We start from the raw sequence: 15,540 nt of genomic DNA on the forward strand, positions 1-15,540 counted from the left end.
AGGCCATAATTCTGTGCAATAACAGGACAGAATTAGCTCTGGTACCCCACCATTACAGAAACATAAACACGCAGATTATGCCATGGCTGCAATAATATGCCAGCGCCATCATATTCTTTTCAAAACGCAGAGGGTCTTAATCGTGTGTGCGGAAGGCACTAGTAGGCCTTGTGTATCGGATAACCTGTATTCTGCTGCCGCAACTTCGTCATCGCTAATGACTTGTGATACACTACACCTGTACTTTTCCAAATCTGCCAGCTTGCACCTTTCCGCGTCTGATACGGAGCATAATAACAAGCTGGAGTTGCAATCTAGTCTATGTTTAGTGCCCCGGCAACCAAATGCCGCTTATGGAAACATAATGCGCATATGGCCTATTTATTATACATGGAAAGTTTGTTTCTCGGCCCGAAATAGAAATGAAAGGAGCAGGCCATCGCTGGCGTGGATTTATAAAGAAAAGAGGAGGCTCTATCTATACTTATGCTTGTGTAAGCGCTGAGAGAGCCTGACTGGGTTCCCAGTGCGTCTGCAGACCTGCGGTAACAAAGGCTGAAGACGACGACGACGACGGGCGCATCCTCCAGAGAGGGTCAGGGATAGCGGAGCTATTTAGGGCCGAGTCAGTCAGGAGCCCCGGAATAGCCACGCGTCCGTGTCCCCAGCGTGACGTCACGGACAGCGCCATGGCTCGGGAGATGTCACGGCACAGAGTTTACCCTGGGCTTCTTCCTTCCTTCCTTCTCTCTCTCTCGCTCTCTCTCTCTCTCTCTCTCTCTTTCCTCTCTCTCTCTTTCTCCACATCTCTCTCTCTCTTTCTTTACCCCCCTCCTCTCTCTTTCTCTTTTTCTCTCTCTCTCTCTCTCTCTCTCTTTCCTCTCTCTCTCTTTCCTCTCTCTCCCTTTCCTCCCTCTCTCTCCACATCTCTCTCTCTCTCTTTCTTTACCCACCTCCTCTCTCTCTCTCTCTCTCTCTCTCTCTCTCTCTCCACATCTCTCTCTCTCTGACAGTGATGAGTTTCTGCTGTACGGTGTGAAAGTAGGTTAGGGCTAGGCGGCTGTGCTGTACTGCGCTGCGCTGTGCCGTGTCATGCCGTGCTGCGCTGCTGTTTGCTGTTCTGTGAAGGTAAGCGCTTTTGGGGAGCGGCGAGAAGCGTGACGCCTGGATCCTCCCCTGTGAGGAGGCGACCAGGGCAGAGAGGGTTTAAAATAGAGCCTGTCATACAGCGAGAGAGAGAGAGAGAGAGAGAGAGAGAGAGAGAGAGACAGAAAGAGAGGGGGGGGGGTAAAAAGAGAGAGAGAGAGAGTGAGGGAGAGAGAGGGAGAGGTGGCTGCTGGAAAAGAAGAGACTCATCGCCTCTCTATAAAGGAAGAGCATGCATATAGCCCTCTCAATGATGCTGTGAAAGGAAAAAGGGACAGAAAAATAAACAGAGGAAAGAGAAAGTGAAGAACATGCATATGGAGAGCACACAGAGAAGCTACGATGGCCCCACATGCATGCAGTACATCACATGCTTACAACTACCCAGCATGCCCACCCTCATCACACACACACACACACACACACACACACACACACACATACACACAAACACACTACATCATCTCTACATGTGCACACATATGCATGTGATCGTCTCAGCAGTAGGTTGCCATGGACGTCATTTCGTGTGTGTGTTTGTCTGACAGGCAGGGACAGACACACTTGTGAACTTCAGTTCTTGTGCCTAGTAGCGTGAGGCCAGTCCTGCTGGTGTGTGGGCACCCCGCCCGCCTCTGAACACGGCCCAAGGCCTCATGATCCCGCGGCATTTACTGCACCACCTGCTGTTCTTGGGCCCAGACCCGCTCATCGCGCTCCGTCTCCCCAGAACCACGAGCCACCGGTCCCCCTTCCTGCTCCCGCTCCAGTCCCAGCACCACCCACCGAGCTCAGACGAGAACCCGCTCCAGCGTGGCGGAACACGGGCAGAACCACCCACCACGAGCCGCGGGCCCCTGCTGTTTTTCTCCCCCCCCACCCCCCTTCCTACTGGAACCAAACCGAACGGCACGGAACAGACCGGAGCGGCTCAGACAGGCAAGGCCGCTCAGAGACAGCGCCTGGGCGTTTACAGGCCGGGCCTTGACCTTGAAAAAGTCCCCATTCACTTCCAGTGAGGTCTTTTTTTTCCTCCAGCACCTCCTCCTCCCTCCTCCTCCTCCTCCTCCACATCTTCCTCCGCCTTCAGTCCCGGGAAACCACATGAGAGGGTGAGGTAGCAGCAGCCCATGTGCTGGTGGGGAGAGGCAGCCATGTAAAACAGGCTGCACACGTGCCTCGGCTAACTAACCAACGACTCAGCCTGGCTCCACCGGCGCGCCTCTCCCTCTGGTAGCGGGTCATGCGTGCCGCCGCGCACGTAGGGGGGCCAGCTGGTTTGTCTGTGTGTGTGTGTGTGTGTGTGTGTGTGTTCTGGTGGGAACGGTACTGTAGCTGTTTATCTGTGACTGTGTCTATGAGCTGTACACATACATGATCACCACTCTCTCTTTCTGAGTGTGTGTGTGTGTGTGTGTGTGTGTGTGTGTGTGTGTGTGTGTGTGTGTGAGTATCTGTATGTGCCTGCAGTTTACCTGCATAACACCACTGTGAAGAAATATGACACCTCTGTGTGTGTGTGTGTGTGTGTGAGATAGCCTGTGTATGTTTGTCTGGGAGTCATCTTAGGGGTGGTTAAGAACACATTAACTCATCACATTGGTAGATGATTCTCTGCTGTGTGAGATTGTGTGTCCACAGACATAATCTTAAGCTGGTGCAAAACATCTGGCTGGCATTTCTGCCTTCTCTGACGTGTGCGTGTGTTTGTGTTTAGGCATGTGGTGCTACTGTAACGATCTAATGAGTGGAAAGGGATGTGGTAGTTGGTGTGTGTGTGTGTGTGTGTGTGTGTGTGTGTGTGTGTGTGTGTTTGTGTGTGTGTGTGTGTGTGTGTGTGTGTGTGTGTGTGTGTGTGTGTGTGTGTGTGTGTGTGTGTGTGTGTGTGTGTGTGTGTGCGTGCGTGCGTGTGTGCGTATATATGTGGTAGGATGCTTCGGTGCCTGTGCATGTGTGCTTGATAGATCATTATTAAATGGCAAACACAAAAAAACCTACCCTACTCAAACACGTTGCTAACCTTTACTTTAAAGGTTAACCTCCCTCTGTGGTCCAATTTGTGCATTTTATAACCCCACATTTGACCAAGCACCCAGCAACAGCGGCAACAATCTAAACCTTTACAATCCTAACACCACACTGGAAATGACGCATTATAAGCAGCCAGAATCAGATCAGTGTGTGTGTGTGTGTGCGTGTGTGTGTGTGTGTGTGTGTGTGTGTTTGCCTCCATAGAATGCAGAATATTTACACATCCAGATGTTCCTGAGGTAACAAGGAGAGCTGATGACAAACACAGACCTGAGAGCTTGCTCAAGTTTTACAGGATCGTAAACAGGGTAACCATCCTGTCCCATTCTCTTATCAAAAAGATTCATGAGCCATCCCCAGACAGTCTGAACACACCTGACAGCTAAGACTAACCTGATCCTGATAGTCCCCTGTTTATAACACATGAAATAAATACTAATGCATAATTTCAGGAATAAAGTAGACAATGGTGATAGTAAATTAATTTGATGATGAGAATCTGATCTGGGGAATATAGCTAGCTCACTGACCTAAAAGGCACTCAAAATAGACATGTCCCCATGACATCTGAACTGAGGTCAGCTATGGCAGATGTTTAGTCAAAATTTATTTGCATAGCACTACTTCAAAAAACCATCATCATCATCATCATCATACATCCCTGAGCTGCACTCCAAAAACAGCAAACCTATGGAAACTGTGACAAGGTAAGAAATACTCCCTAACCAAAGAACATATGCAAGGGCAGTAGCAGGGCTGACTCTTATGAAACAACAGACAGATTCCCTCACCAATAGGAAAGTGGTCTGTCCACCGCAGTGGTCAAACAGAGCTGGGTGAGTCAGACCAAACTCACAGCACAGCAGGTCCACGGGGTCGGCCGAAACCACATCCAGGCCTGCAGGAAATGACATCGGCAAAACCAGTGGCACAGGGGTGATTTTTTGTATTTTGTTTTTGGCAAACAAAAGCCAGAGAAATTCAGGGAAAAGTGGGGATGACGGTCACAATTCCTGACAGCCTAAGCAGAAAACGTCCAGCGATGTTTGTTTATGTATGTCAACCCCAACAAAATTGAGAGCAGGAGAACACAACACACACAACACTGAGTGAAAAAAAAATATGCAGAGGGAGTTGAAAAACAAAAAATGGAGAAAAGAATGGGAATGAATATTTGTGTGGACTGAGAGACCGAGGAGCGCGTGTTTTCTTATGGTTGAAAAACCACAGCTCTGCCCCATGTACAGTAAGGTACAGCAGATCCCCTACCTACAGACATAACCACAGGAGCGAGACAAAAACATTAAAAAGTTCGACTGGTGCCCACAGAATACTGTCTCTTGTCTGAGTTTACGCCAACTACCTACAGGAAGTGTGTGTGTGTGTGTGTAGGGGGCAAAACTGCCAATGCAGCACACTTGACAAATGGCCTATCATGCGCCTATATTCCTGGACAGCAGTACTTTGGTCGACAGAGGTCTACTGCACTGTACTAATGGTTTTGCAAGCTAGTAACACATGAATAGACCATTCTTCTAGACTTACAGCACTATATGAAGAGTCTAACAACAATAATCAGTCCTGACCTTAAAAGTGCTTAATCTTAAGCCACTGACACTTCAGCTCACCATAAAGAATTTCACAGCTAACTGGAAGTTGATGTGGCTGATGTGCTCAGATTTGCCTCTAAATTAAACACTCAATCTACATAATATAAGGAACCCTATCATGCAGCATGTATTCAGTAAATAAACAACATGAGTGGCAGTGGAGCACCACCCCAGCCCTATACATGGCATGACATGGTGATGGGGCTTGATTTTGTGTCTGTAAATGCCCCTTACTGGTTTTGTGCCAGGCATCCTGGAGCCAGGACCCCCTCTATGTCTGGGGTGCGATGCAGGTTGGTCAGCTCCAGCATGTCCACCTGGATGTCAGTCATGTGTCCTGGCAACGTAGGCAAGGCAGACAGTATTTTCTCCACAAGGTTATCGCCATGATGACCGACAGCTCCTGAAGTAGAAATAGACAGATTGTAACAATTTTTATCTCCAGCATGTTAGTAGTAAAACATCTTTGACTAGACTGGACTGTTTATTTTCTACATTTTACAAGGGAATATGTTGCATGTAGATTCCATACAATGTATACCATCATGCAGCTGATTAATATTGAGACTTTATATTCTCCACATTTTTTCCAATGGGTTAAAATACTACAGGAGATATGGTGTAGCATTATACAACTATATGAGATAGGAATACAATGATATTGCACCTGTTAGGTCTAGCATCCTGTCTATGAAGACAATTGATGCCTTGTTGGGAGCCATCTTTCTTCTGTTTTTGGCTTGAGGATGATTGGCCAGCTCTCCGGCTATGAGACGGCTCATGGGTCCGACAGCGAAGCTCTCTTCGCGTGTGTTGGTGCATTCAAACATGGTGTTTAACGCCGAAGCCAAGGATTTAATCTGAATCTGCAACTCTGAGGGGAGAGAGTGAATGTCCACATCGAGCAAACTACTAAATCTTTTCTTCTCCGGACGTTTTCGGTTAATGGCTTCGAGGTCGGAAGGGAGCAACGGGAACAGCTGTGAGAAGAGGGGTGAGAGGAGGAACTGCTGCGACAGAGAGGCGAAAACAACCGGTGCATGCATCACCTCAGCGGTGTAGTTCATATCACCCATCCACTCACACAGCTTCTCCTCGAACTGCTCAAACACTGGGTTACCCTCAAGTTCCGTGGTGACATTATTAGCAAGGAGATGAATAGAGTGAGGAACGGCGGTGAAGATAACACAGTACTGAAAATGGCTCATGGAAATGATGTCTTTAATGATGTCCGCTGTTCTACCTTTTAGCAGAGTGCTAACGACGAACACAGCCTTGGGTTCGTTGTCTCCTCCAGCCTCAAAGCTAGAAAACTGCTTAATGTTACGTGCTCCAGCCTCTAATAAACTGGTTGCTCCACCATTCCAGTGAAGGCTCTCGCTGCACCTGTCATCCATGAAAACAATTGCTTTCTTTACCTTTGACAACACCTTGTCCCACATTAAACCCGGAAAACAAGTGAAGCCTTCCATCGTCAGCATCTTCACCGAAAAAATGCTTTTTGAAACTATGTGACGAACACAAAAACAACACGTTTACTAGAAGGTAGCAGCAGGTTTCATTTCACACTCATGTAAACACATGAGAGTCTCCTATAGGTGACGTGGCATCGAGCGTCGCGACAGATAAACGTCATAGCATTCTGCCCCTACCAGCATCCAGCAGCTGGGAGTTTTAAAAATGAGCATGATTTTTCTTTGGATAAGAATAATACCAATATCTGAATTAATTTCGGATTGAATTGCATAACAATATACATTACATTTATTTTAACAAATAAAACTCAAATTGTCACATAATACTATTTATTGAAAAATAAAATAAAAACCATCACCAGAGAATTTAGTTGTGCCTTAGTAGTGCCATTTTACGATTTAAACTTGAATGGCAATGTTATAGCTTGATTTCAGAAAGCATTGGATTTCTTGAGTAGCCTAAAGTTGTGTCTGTCAACTGTAGCTCGAGAGACAGTTGCCATGAGGACAAACTTCTCTGAACTTCCTGTGATCCTAACCGTGGGGTTGTCCACTGTCGGGTGAAAGGTGAACAATGTGTTCCATAGAAACGTGTTTGATCTCTGTTGACTACGTTGTCATTTAACAGCTGGAATCCACTTTGAACAAGTGTACCACTGTCGATTGACATCTTTCTAACTGTTTCATGAGAGCGCATTTGAGCGTCACAATTTTCAACCACTTGTCAGGCTATTTTTGTGGGGTTCATTTAATTGAACGGTATAATGTCCACAGAGGAGACGGAAAAAGCAACCGATAGTGGCACGGATGACGAAGAAGAGTGGCTATATGGAGGTGAGATTAATTTTTTCACTATTACATTGAATGTAAAAGCAACTCATCCATTCGCTTGTTACTAGTGCTGTCATGTCATTTGTCTCTAGAGTTAGTGACGATAAGATGTTTAAGTTATCTTGTTATGACTGCTAATCAGTCGTCACATTCAGTGTGCAATAAGTTGGGGGTGTTAGCTTTAGATAGCTATGTAGCTAGCGAGGATAGCCTTGGCTGTTGAGCTAAACAGGTGTCACCGTTACTTTTTAAAGGGACCAGTGTGTGGCTGATGAGAGTATGTTAAAGGACGTCTGTTAGTAGCCTACTGTCATTCTCAATCTGTGTTATAGCTCAGGTAACGTTAGGCTGTCTGTAATTTACTCACAGTCAGCCAATCAACTTGCCAGTGATTTAATTTGAACTAATTGTTTCTTAGTTTATCTGTTTAAAAGAAAGTTTAAGGAGATCCAGTAACTTTTAATAGACGAATACATTTGGTTGACTTTGTTTGTCAATGCATTGTTAAGATGAATTTAACAGTAATGTTGAGAAAACAACTTGCTGAATGGACATTTTGTTGTTCTGGACAGATGATGATGAAGAACAAAAGGACAGGTGTGTATGATTGTGTTGTCGTTTTTTTAATATATATTATGTTGTCGTTTAATATATATTATGTTGTCTTTTTTTTAATATATATTATTGTGTTATTATATTATTTAACCACCTATTTGTACAGTACCACTTTGTATGGGACCAGTACCCCTAGTCTTCTGGTCTGTTACAGTCCAGCATCCCTCCTACACACACACGCACACACACACACACACACAGTATCTTAAGATATATTATAGCTGTTGGACTGTGCTGGACATTAGATCACTGCTACAAGATTACAGTCATGTTTGTGTCATTTAGGCTGTTGTATATTGTCTGTCCTGTCCTGTCTTATAAATCCTGTCAAGTGTTATTTCTTACTATGAAATGCCCCTCAGAGATAAATAAAATCTTTGAATTGAATTGAATTGAATATAACAACAGAAGAACTGAGCTCAAAATATTTTGTTCAGGATGTTTAAAAGCCAGGGTATGCTCACTTGACGAGACCTACACATTTCCCTACATAGCACATCAATAAATTAGGGCTAACCTGTCCTTATGCGTTTTGTTTGTTTGTTTGTTTGTTTGTTTGTTTGTTTTTCTTTCACAGTTGTGGGCCTGTCTTAAATGTTACAGTGACCACGCGTCATGACACAGATGTACTGTATGTAGGACATTTTATTTCATACTCATAAGTGTCCTTCATACACCTGTGACACACCCTCGCGTCATAGCCAATTATTCCCAATTTGTGTCGGCCGTCCTGTTCCCTGACATCGCTGAAACTCTCTCATACTAATTATATGATGTGCATTACTTACCCTTATATAACTGTAACGGTGAAGTGAGCTTTTTACAAGAGTGCGCAGTGTACTGACTTGGAATAAGATGGGCTGACACATTTATTTCTCATTAGGGAGAATTGTGCTGCCTTAATGAAGCGTGTAGATTTAATGCCCTTTTCAGTGCAAGGTAATGGCCGAGAGCTGCCGTCAGTACTGAGCGATACGTCTGTGTCGTCACCGTTGAGAGAGGAGCGAAATGTGTGAGAAGTCAAGCGAAACATTTAAGACTCTTCCGATGCTCGTTAAATTACGCAGTGGGGTAAGCAATGTTTATGTGCAGGGTGGATAAGGTGGTTCTTATAGTGATTATTGGATTATAGGGCGTGGAAGGAGGGCACGGTGTGAGTGAATTGTAGCGCATCATCCTGATATTTTGCAAGATATTTACCCATTTCTCATGACATTCACCCAGTTATGCTCCTATTCATCAATTTTACTCTCCCCAACCCCCACGCCCCAGTAGATGATGTATAAAGAAATGCAGGGATGTGTTATACTCGATATGTCTGACTACACATTAAATGCCTCAGCCAACAAAATCCCCAGTTGTTGTGAGTTGCACAGTTTTGAAGAATAGATCTACATTTAGTCACACGAGGATTAAGATTTGGCCCGTTGTCATTGTTGTGCCTATAAAATGTGATGTTGTAATCGTGCAGTGCATTGCCAATCAGTGAACCAGAGTTGTCTAGTGCTATATATGTCATGGAACAGTTTTGCTTCTTGTGTAGACCGTAAGTAAAAGGTGTTTAGTTAAGGCAGCTTGAACATTCCTCTAATGAGGCCCTTAATGTAGTCTAATGTGTCTGCTTCATGCATTCAGGTCCACATTCAGTGTCTCATCTGTTTCACTATGTTGCCCACATAATGTCATTGTCAAAGTTGATTGTGGATTTGGCCTTCAACTTAGTCACTCGTAGGAATGAAGGAAATCAATAGTATTTTAATTACACATTTTTAAAAAAGTCATACATTTTTCTCTTACAAGTATTGCAAAAGCTTTGTCAGCCTTAGGTGATGGTATTCTTGAAATATATCATGGAAAGTTCCATCTGAAGTTGAGTTAGTCATTATTATTCTGATGCCTTCTCATTTCCACAGCTCATTGGCTGAGGGACAGGTGAATGATGGGAACGATGTGGCCAGTCAGGTACTAACTAATCTTGAAGTGTATTATTTCTCTCAAGATGTGATGCCTGGACTGAAATGAGTGTTTGTATGAGTCTTTTTTGCTCGTACAGTATGTATATAGCTGTTTTTTTTTACATGTGGACTGTGGTCATGAACATGTGAGAACATTGAACTTTACAACACTGATTTGCCTTTCTGACTGTCTCTGCAGCACAAGAGTGAAGAAGAAAGCGATAGTGATAGTGATGATGATGACGTTTGTGTCACCATTGGTGACATCAAGCCAGGGGGAAGTGAAAACACGTAAGTAGCCAATCAGACAGGTAGCTACACCCCTCACACTGTGAAGTGTCAATGTGATATATTGTACTGGTTTAGAGTGGTGGTGATGAGGATGATGATGTGTGTGATGATGATGATGACTCGTGTCCTGTGTGCCGTTGCCCCACAGGGCCTTTGGAACCCCGGCTGTGAATTTCAACACAAAGACCTCAGGATGGACGCTTGGCTCAGGTAAACTAATGACCCCATTCACTCTCCTCAGACTCTTTGTGTAGGTGCACATTGGCCAGCTGTCAGCTGTTCGGCCCATTCTGGCCAAACACTGCCAAAGGGTAATCCATGTGTCCTCTCCCCCTGTGAAAGTGTGTGACTTTTCCCCTCTTTGAAACCCTCTGCTCCTCTGTAGGGGGCAAGAGCAAAGGTGTGGATATGAACGCCGAGGGGAGTGTGAATGGAACTCCCCTGCTGGAGGTGGACGTGGAGTCCTTTGATGAGAAGCCATGGAAGAAACCAGGTGTGTGTTTGTGTGTGTGTATGTGTGTGTGTGTGTGTGTGTACACAGTTTATATGACCTGACTCATTACTTGCTTATTGTGGGTTTTTGTGCATGTGCGTAATTGTGCGTCTGCTATCTACCAAGTGTGTATGTGTGTGTGTGTGTGGTCTCTGACTCATTTGTGATTGTATGTTTATATCCAGGTGCGGACCTCTCTGACTACTTCAACTACGGCTTTAACGAGGAGACCTGGAAGATCTATTGTGACAAACAGAGGAGGCTCCGTATGAGTCTGGAGGTCATGAGTTTGGGATCATCTAAAACTCTGGTACCTACCATCAATGGCCCACACACACACACACACACACTAACACATACGCATACGCGCAAACATATTCACACATCATTAACCTATGCTTACAATCATAGTAAACAACAGTTAGCTAGTTAGTTTTCTCTTTTAAGTGCCCATATCTGTCTTTTCTGCCCCCCCTTAGGGTCGATCAAGTCACCATAGTGACCACTCCAAGTCTGACAGCTTCTACATTTCGGCTTCCAGCTCGTCAAGGTCAGTGGTTGGCCCGCCAGGCCTTCGCGTGAACGTGCGCGAGTGTGTGTCCATAAACTTGAATAAAGCCGATACTGAGTTTAACACCACAACTCCTCTCTTATTTCCAACTGAAGTTATTAGCGCTCGGAAATGACCTTCCTCAGGCCAAAGACGCATGCCGTCGGCTGTTTGGGTGTAATGATTCGTTTTGGTTTGTTGGGTTTTGCTCTAGCTCTGGGTAATGAAGACCTGATGTGTGAGGCTGTGCAAGCGTTAACGAGCACCTGTGAGGGGAAGTGATTAGCGCCGAGTGGGGGGGTGGAGGTTAGTGGAGGGGTGCGGGACAGGTTTACGCCGGCAATTTGGTCTTTACGCCACTGTTACCAGCTCTAAACACTCCCCAACACAGAGCCAACCTCTTTGTGTTTGTAAATATTTACTACTATTGATTAGTCCTCTCTCTCTCTCTCGCTCAATCTTTCTCTCTCTCTCTCTCTCTCTCTCTCTACTTCACTTGTTGTTTGTGGCTGTATTTATCCCATAGTTTTTTCTTTGTTTTCTTTCCACTTTCCTCGCTCAATCTATTTCAGTCTTTCTTCCTCCCACCTTTCTTCTCTACACACCTCCTCCTCTCTTCACCTTCTTCTGTTGTTATTGTCAATCTCTTACTTCCTGTTTTCTTCAGCCAGATTCTCTTTCTCTCTCTCTCTCCCTCTCACACTCTCTCTCTCTCTCTCTCGCTCTAGCTTTCTGCGTCTATCCCTCTCTCCATCATCCAGTCCAGGTGTTTCATGGGTCATTTATTGCAATTAGGAAAAAAACCTCTCTCTTTCTCACACTCATTCCTTCCATACACACTGCTTTACTCCATTATCCTGCTGCTGACCTTGGCGGTGTCGCACGCGAAAGCACACAAAAGCCTAATACACTCCCATATGTTGCTTACTCACCCACCCACTCACATACACTTACCTATCTAGCCACCCCCAAACAGACTGTCTCACTCACACACACACACACACACACACACACACACACACACACACACACACACACACACACATATACACACACATATACAGACACACACAAACAGACACACACACACACACACACACATACACATACACATGCACATGCACAAACACACACACAAACACACACACACACACACACACACACACACAAGGTTTATTTATATTAACAAAACAACATAAACACTGTTGGCCACTGCACTTGTACGGAGTTGCGTCTACACGCACACAGATGAAATGCCTGAGTAATAGCACTCCCAGATGGTGGTCTCGCCTGCTGCGGAGTGGACAGCCTGACCAACAGTCACCTCAATTAAGAGCCCTGCACTCCGGCGTAAGGTTAAGTGTTGCCAGGGGTAACCCGTTTGAAGCGAAGCGCTCAAGAGGAGAGAGGCGCAGTCACGCGTCGCCGTCTGGGCCTCTGTGACACGAGCGTGGCTGAGGGGAGCAGGAAGTGACACGCACACACACGGAGCATGACGCACGCATACACACACACACACACACACACACACACACACACACACACAGCATGGAGCATGACGCACCGGTCCGCGGGTCAACCCGGGCCTGCGGTCCATGTCTGGTCCCCTGAGCTGTCCCACTTTCAGTGGCTCCAGCCTCTCACGCCAGGGACCATGGGAACTCTCGCACTCAACTGGCAAGGATGGTAGGAGGGGTTAAGCGTGTTTGACTCTGGACTCTGTGTGTGTGTGTGTGTGTGTGTGTGTGTGTGTGTGTGTGTGTGTGTGTGTGTGTGTGTGTGTGTGTGTGTGTGTGCAGTCAAGCCTGTGTGTGTGTGTGTGTGTGCAGTGCCCCCCCCCATTATGTTAAAAGCAGAACAAGTGCGATTGGTAAAGTAGGTGAAACGAGGAAAAGTGTGTCAGTGGAACTGTGCTGATTTTTCACACTATAATTTCCCCCTCCATTTGATGTAAAAGAAAAAAGTGTGTGTGTGTGCGTGAGAGATAAGCGTAGAGCAAGAGACGGAGGTATTTAGTTGAGCAGGCAGCCAGCATGACTTTGCTCTTAGTACGCTACTTAAAGGCCCGCCGCAACTTTCATATGACTAAGTCCTCCTGACTAAAATAGGTTAGTGTTTCATCTGGGCCTGTGCGCGAGATAGAAGGTGTTTTTTCTTAGTAGCGGAAGTGTGTGCGTTTATTTGTGTGAGAGCAAGAAAGAGAGTGTGTATAACACATGTGGAGGATGATCCAGATGGGTGAAGATAATGGAGTGTGTGAGGGTGGTGGGGGGTGGGGGGGGTCGTGCCATAAAGGTTTTATATAAGCTTTCATATCCTGCATGTGCCGTGCTTCAGAGAGGTAGAGTCGGAACTTCCTGTTAGCTTTTTAAAACTAGCATGCGGTGCGTGTTATATCCAGAGTGTGGGAACTGATTCATTTTCATACACATTCACACATGTACCCATGTACACACACACACACACACACACACACATGTACCCATACACACCTGTACACACACACTCAGGTTTGCAGGCCCTGTGCTGTTATGCTCTGGCATATGAACCCAGTGCTACTGCAGTACGGTGTGGGTCACACATCTGATCTTGAGCGTGTGTGTGTGTGTGTTTGAGCAGGAAGTCGAGCAACTCCATCAATGTCATCGGAGGACAGTCGGGAGCCATCAGCCGAGTAGAAGGGCGAAGAAGACACAATGCTGATGGAAATGTCATCCAGGTGTGTGTGTGTGTGTGTTAGAGAGCAAGAGAGATAGAGAGAGACATAGAAGAGCTCTATATAAGTGCAAACAAATGAGGTTTGTTGGTACGAGAGGTACTTCAGTTCAGCCTGTGAGTGTGTATATATACATGGATGTGTTTGTGTGTGTGTGTGTGTGTGTGTGTGCTCGTGCTCGTGCGTGTGCGTGTGCATGCGCATACGTGTGTGTGCGTGCATGCGTATGTGTGTATGTGTGTGTGTTTTGCAGGTGATCTCAAAGCCGTCCTCTGATGGTGAGAGCACGCCCACTAAGATGCCTTTCTTCCCTCCGAACATCCCCCCTCCCCCTCTGCCCCCTCCCCCCAGTCACTGCTCCACCCCCTCTCTCATCCCTCCGCCAAGTAAGTCAACCACACACACACACACACACACACACACAGTTATGCTCATATGGTGTCGCTTTAAGCCTTTTTCACACTTTGTGTTCTCTAAGTACTGTAGATGCCTGATTCTGCTTTGCACATGCAAACATCATCAACCCTTCATCAGCCTTTTATTGGTGGTGAATGTAATGGAGGAGCAGAAGGCTTGCTAGTCAGATCATCCTTAAAACACAAACTCCGTGGATGTGATCATGATAGTAGTGATGTGATTCTGACTCACAGTAGATACCCTCCATCTCGCCAGTTGTGACAACAACGCTTCATATACTAGTAATAGTCCACTTCAGGTCAAAACCCATGAAGTATGTTTCTTATTCACCATTGATTGTCAACATGTTCTGAGGTGCTGTCGTATTGTAGATCCAAGTTCCCAAAATCACAGTGGAAGTTCATGACCTCTTAACGCTGAAAAGGAATTTTCTTGGAGAGTGGCTGTGTGACACTGTAACCCCTGTTTGGAGTTGGACGACGTCCGTAAGAGACGTGAGATGCTCCTCACAGGAGTGTGTGGGGCCCGTGTTGATGTGACCAGTTTACTGACAAGCACTGAATAGACACATATACACACACACACACACACGTGACAGTGCTGCGTGATGGCGCCGGTGTGTGTGGCTTGCTGTCTGCTGATGTCAGCCCTCTTGTCTCTGTCTGTGTTTGTCCTGTTTTTGACACTTGTTACCGGCAAAGTCAACTGTCTACAGATCTATGATAGACAGTCACTACTCAACATCCGCCTGTCTTATCAAAACTTCGTATCGTGTGTTGATGGAAACAACTTTCCTCCCCCTCCACTGCTATTGGAGATACCCGCTTGGCTACGCCGCGCTCCTGTCACAAGGCCAAACCGGAGGCGCAAACGCTGTGGTAAGCGCAGCGGTCTCCTGGTGAAAGTAAAGCTCCAACTGTTCGCTGTCCCTGGGATCTAAACGTCGGGTTCTTCCGGATGGCTATTCTGCTTGCAGCCGTTTTTTGTGTCCTGGCGTTCCCTGGAACCGGCGTACTCCTGGCTGAGCCCCTTGATCGCGCCACTGGAAGAGCTCCGCACCCAACGCGCTCGGTCACCTCACCTCCGCAGGGGAGGGGTGAACCTGCAAAGTCTCCGGCCGGTAGGTCGGGCACCCCGGAAGGAGAGTGAGCCGGTGTTTCTCAGGAGCCTATTTCACAGTGTCCAGGTGTCCGGCCTTGTTGATGTTAATGATGCCTTAATTGGCAGGGTAAAACGTCTTCCTGCTTTTGTCTTTCCTGTGGACTTTTTTTTTGCTGTCTATGGGACTGTGTTGTTCCACAGGAAGTTGATTTACACAGCGGCCCCATCTTGTGAAATGGGCTAATTGCACTTGTGAACACACGATCGCTTGGGAATAAGACATTTATCTTGAATGACTTCTTCAAAACT

General features: G+C 46.1%; 2 protein-coding genes across 2 annotated transcripts in view; one reads left to right on the forward strand and one right to left on the reverse strand.

Moving 5' to 3' along the window:
• The window catches only part of scfd2 (sec1 family domain containing 2), a 155,469-nt gene extending 149,094 nt beyond the window's left edge, over nucleotides 1-6,375 (reverse strand). The window contains exons 1-2 of the mRNA XM_076278190.1: nucleotides 5,455-6,375; nucleotides 5,022-5,190 (exon numbers count right to left, since the gene is read on the reverse strand). Of these exons, the coding sequence (XP_076134305.1) occupies nucleotides 5,022-5,190; nucleotides 5,455-6,268 (983 nt within the window). The 5' untranslated portion in view covers nucleotides 6,269-6,375. The remainder of the gene's footprint in view (nucleotides 1-5,021; nucleotides 5,191-5,454) is intronic.
• Nucleotides 6,376-6,854: 479 nt separating this feature from the next.
• On the forward strand, nucleotides 6,855-15,279 carry fip1l1a (FIP1 like 1a (S. cerevisiae)). The gene is made up of 12 exons (XM_076279263.1): nucleotides 6,855-7,096; nucleotides 7,666-7,690; nucleotides 8,286-8,339; nucleotides 9,622-9,670; nucleotides 9,863-9,954; nucleotides 10,103-10,164; nucleotides 10,340-10,447; nucleotides 10,633-10,757; nucleotides 10,927-10,997; nucleotides 13,617-13,716; nucleotides 13,967-14,099; nucleotides 15,107-15,279. Exons 1-12 carry the CDS (start codon nucleotides 7,027-7,029, stop codon nucleotides 15,277-15,279), a joined length of 1,062 nt encoding a protein of 353 aa, XP_076135378.1. The 5' UTR covers nucleotides 6,855-7,026.
• Nucleotides 15,280-15,540: the final 261 nt, after the last annotated feature.

Source organism: Alosa pseudoharengus, unplaced genomic scaffold, assembly GCF_046254945.1.
Source record: "Alosa pseudoharengus isolate Yale_2024_CS ecotype anadromous, Long Island Sound unplaced genomic scaffold, YU_APseudo_1.1 YU_APseudo_1.1_scf_11, whole genome shotgun sequence".
NCBI classification, from domain to species: domain Eukaryota; kingdom Metazoa; phylum Chordata; class Actinopteri; order Clupeiformes; family Clupeidae; genus Alosa; species Alosa pseudoharengus.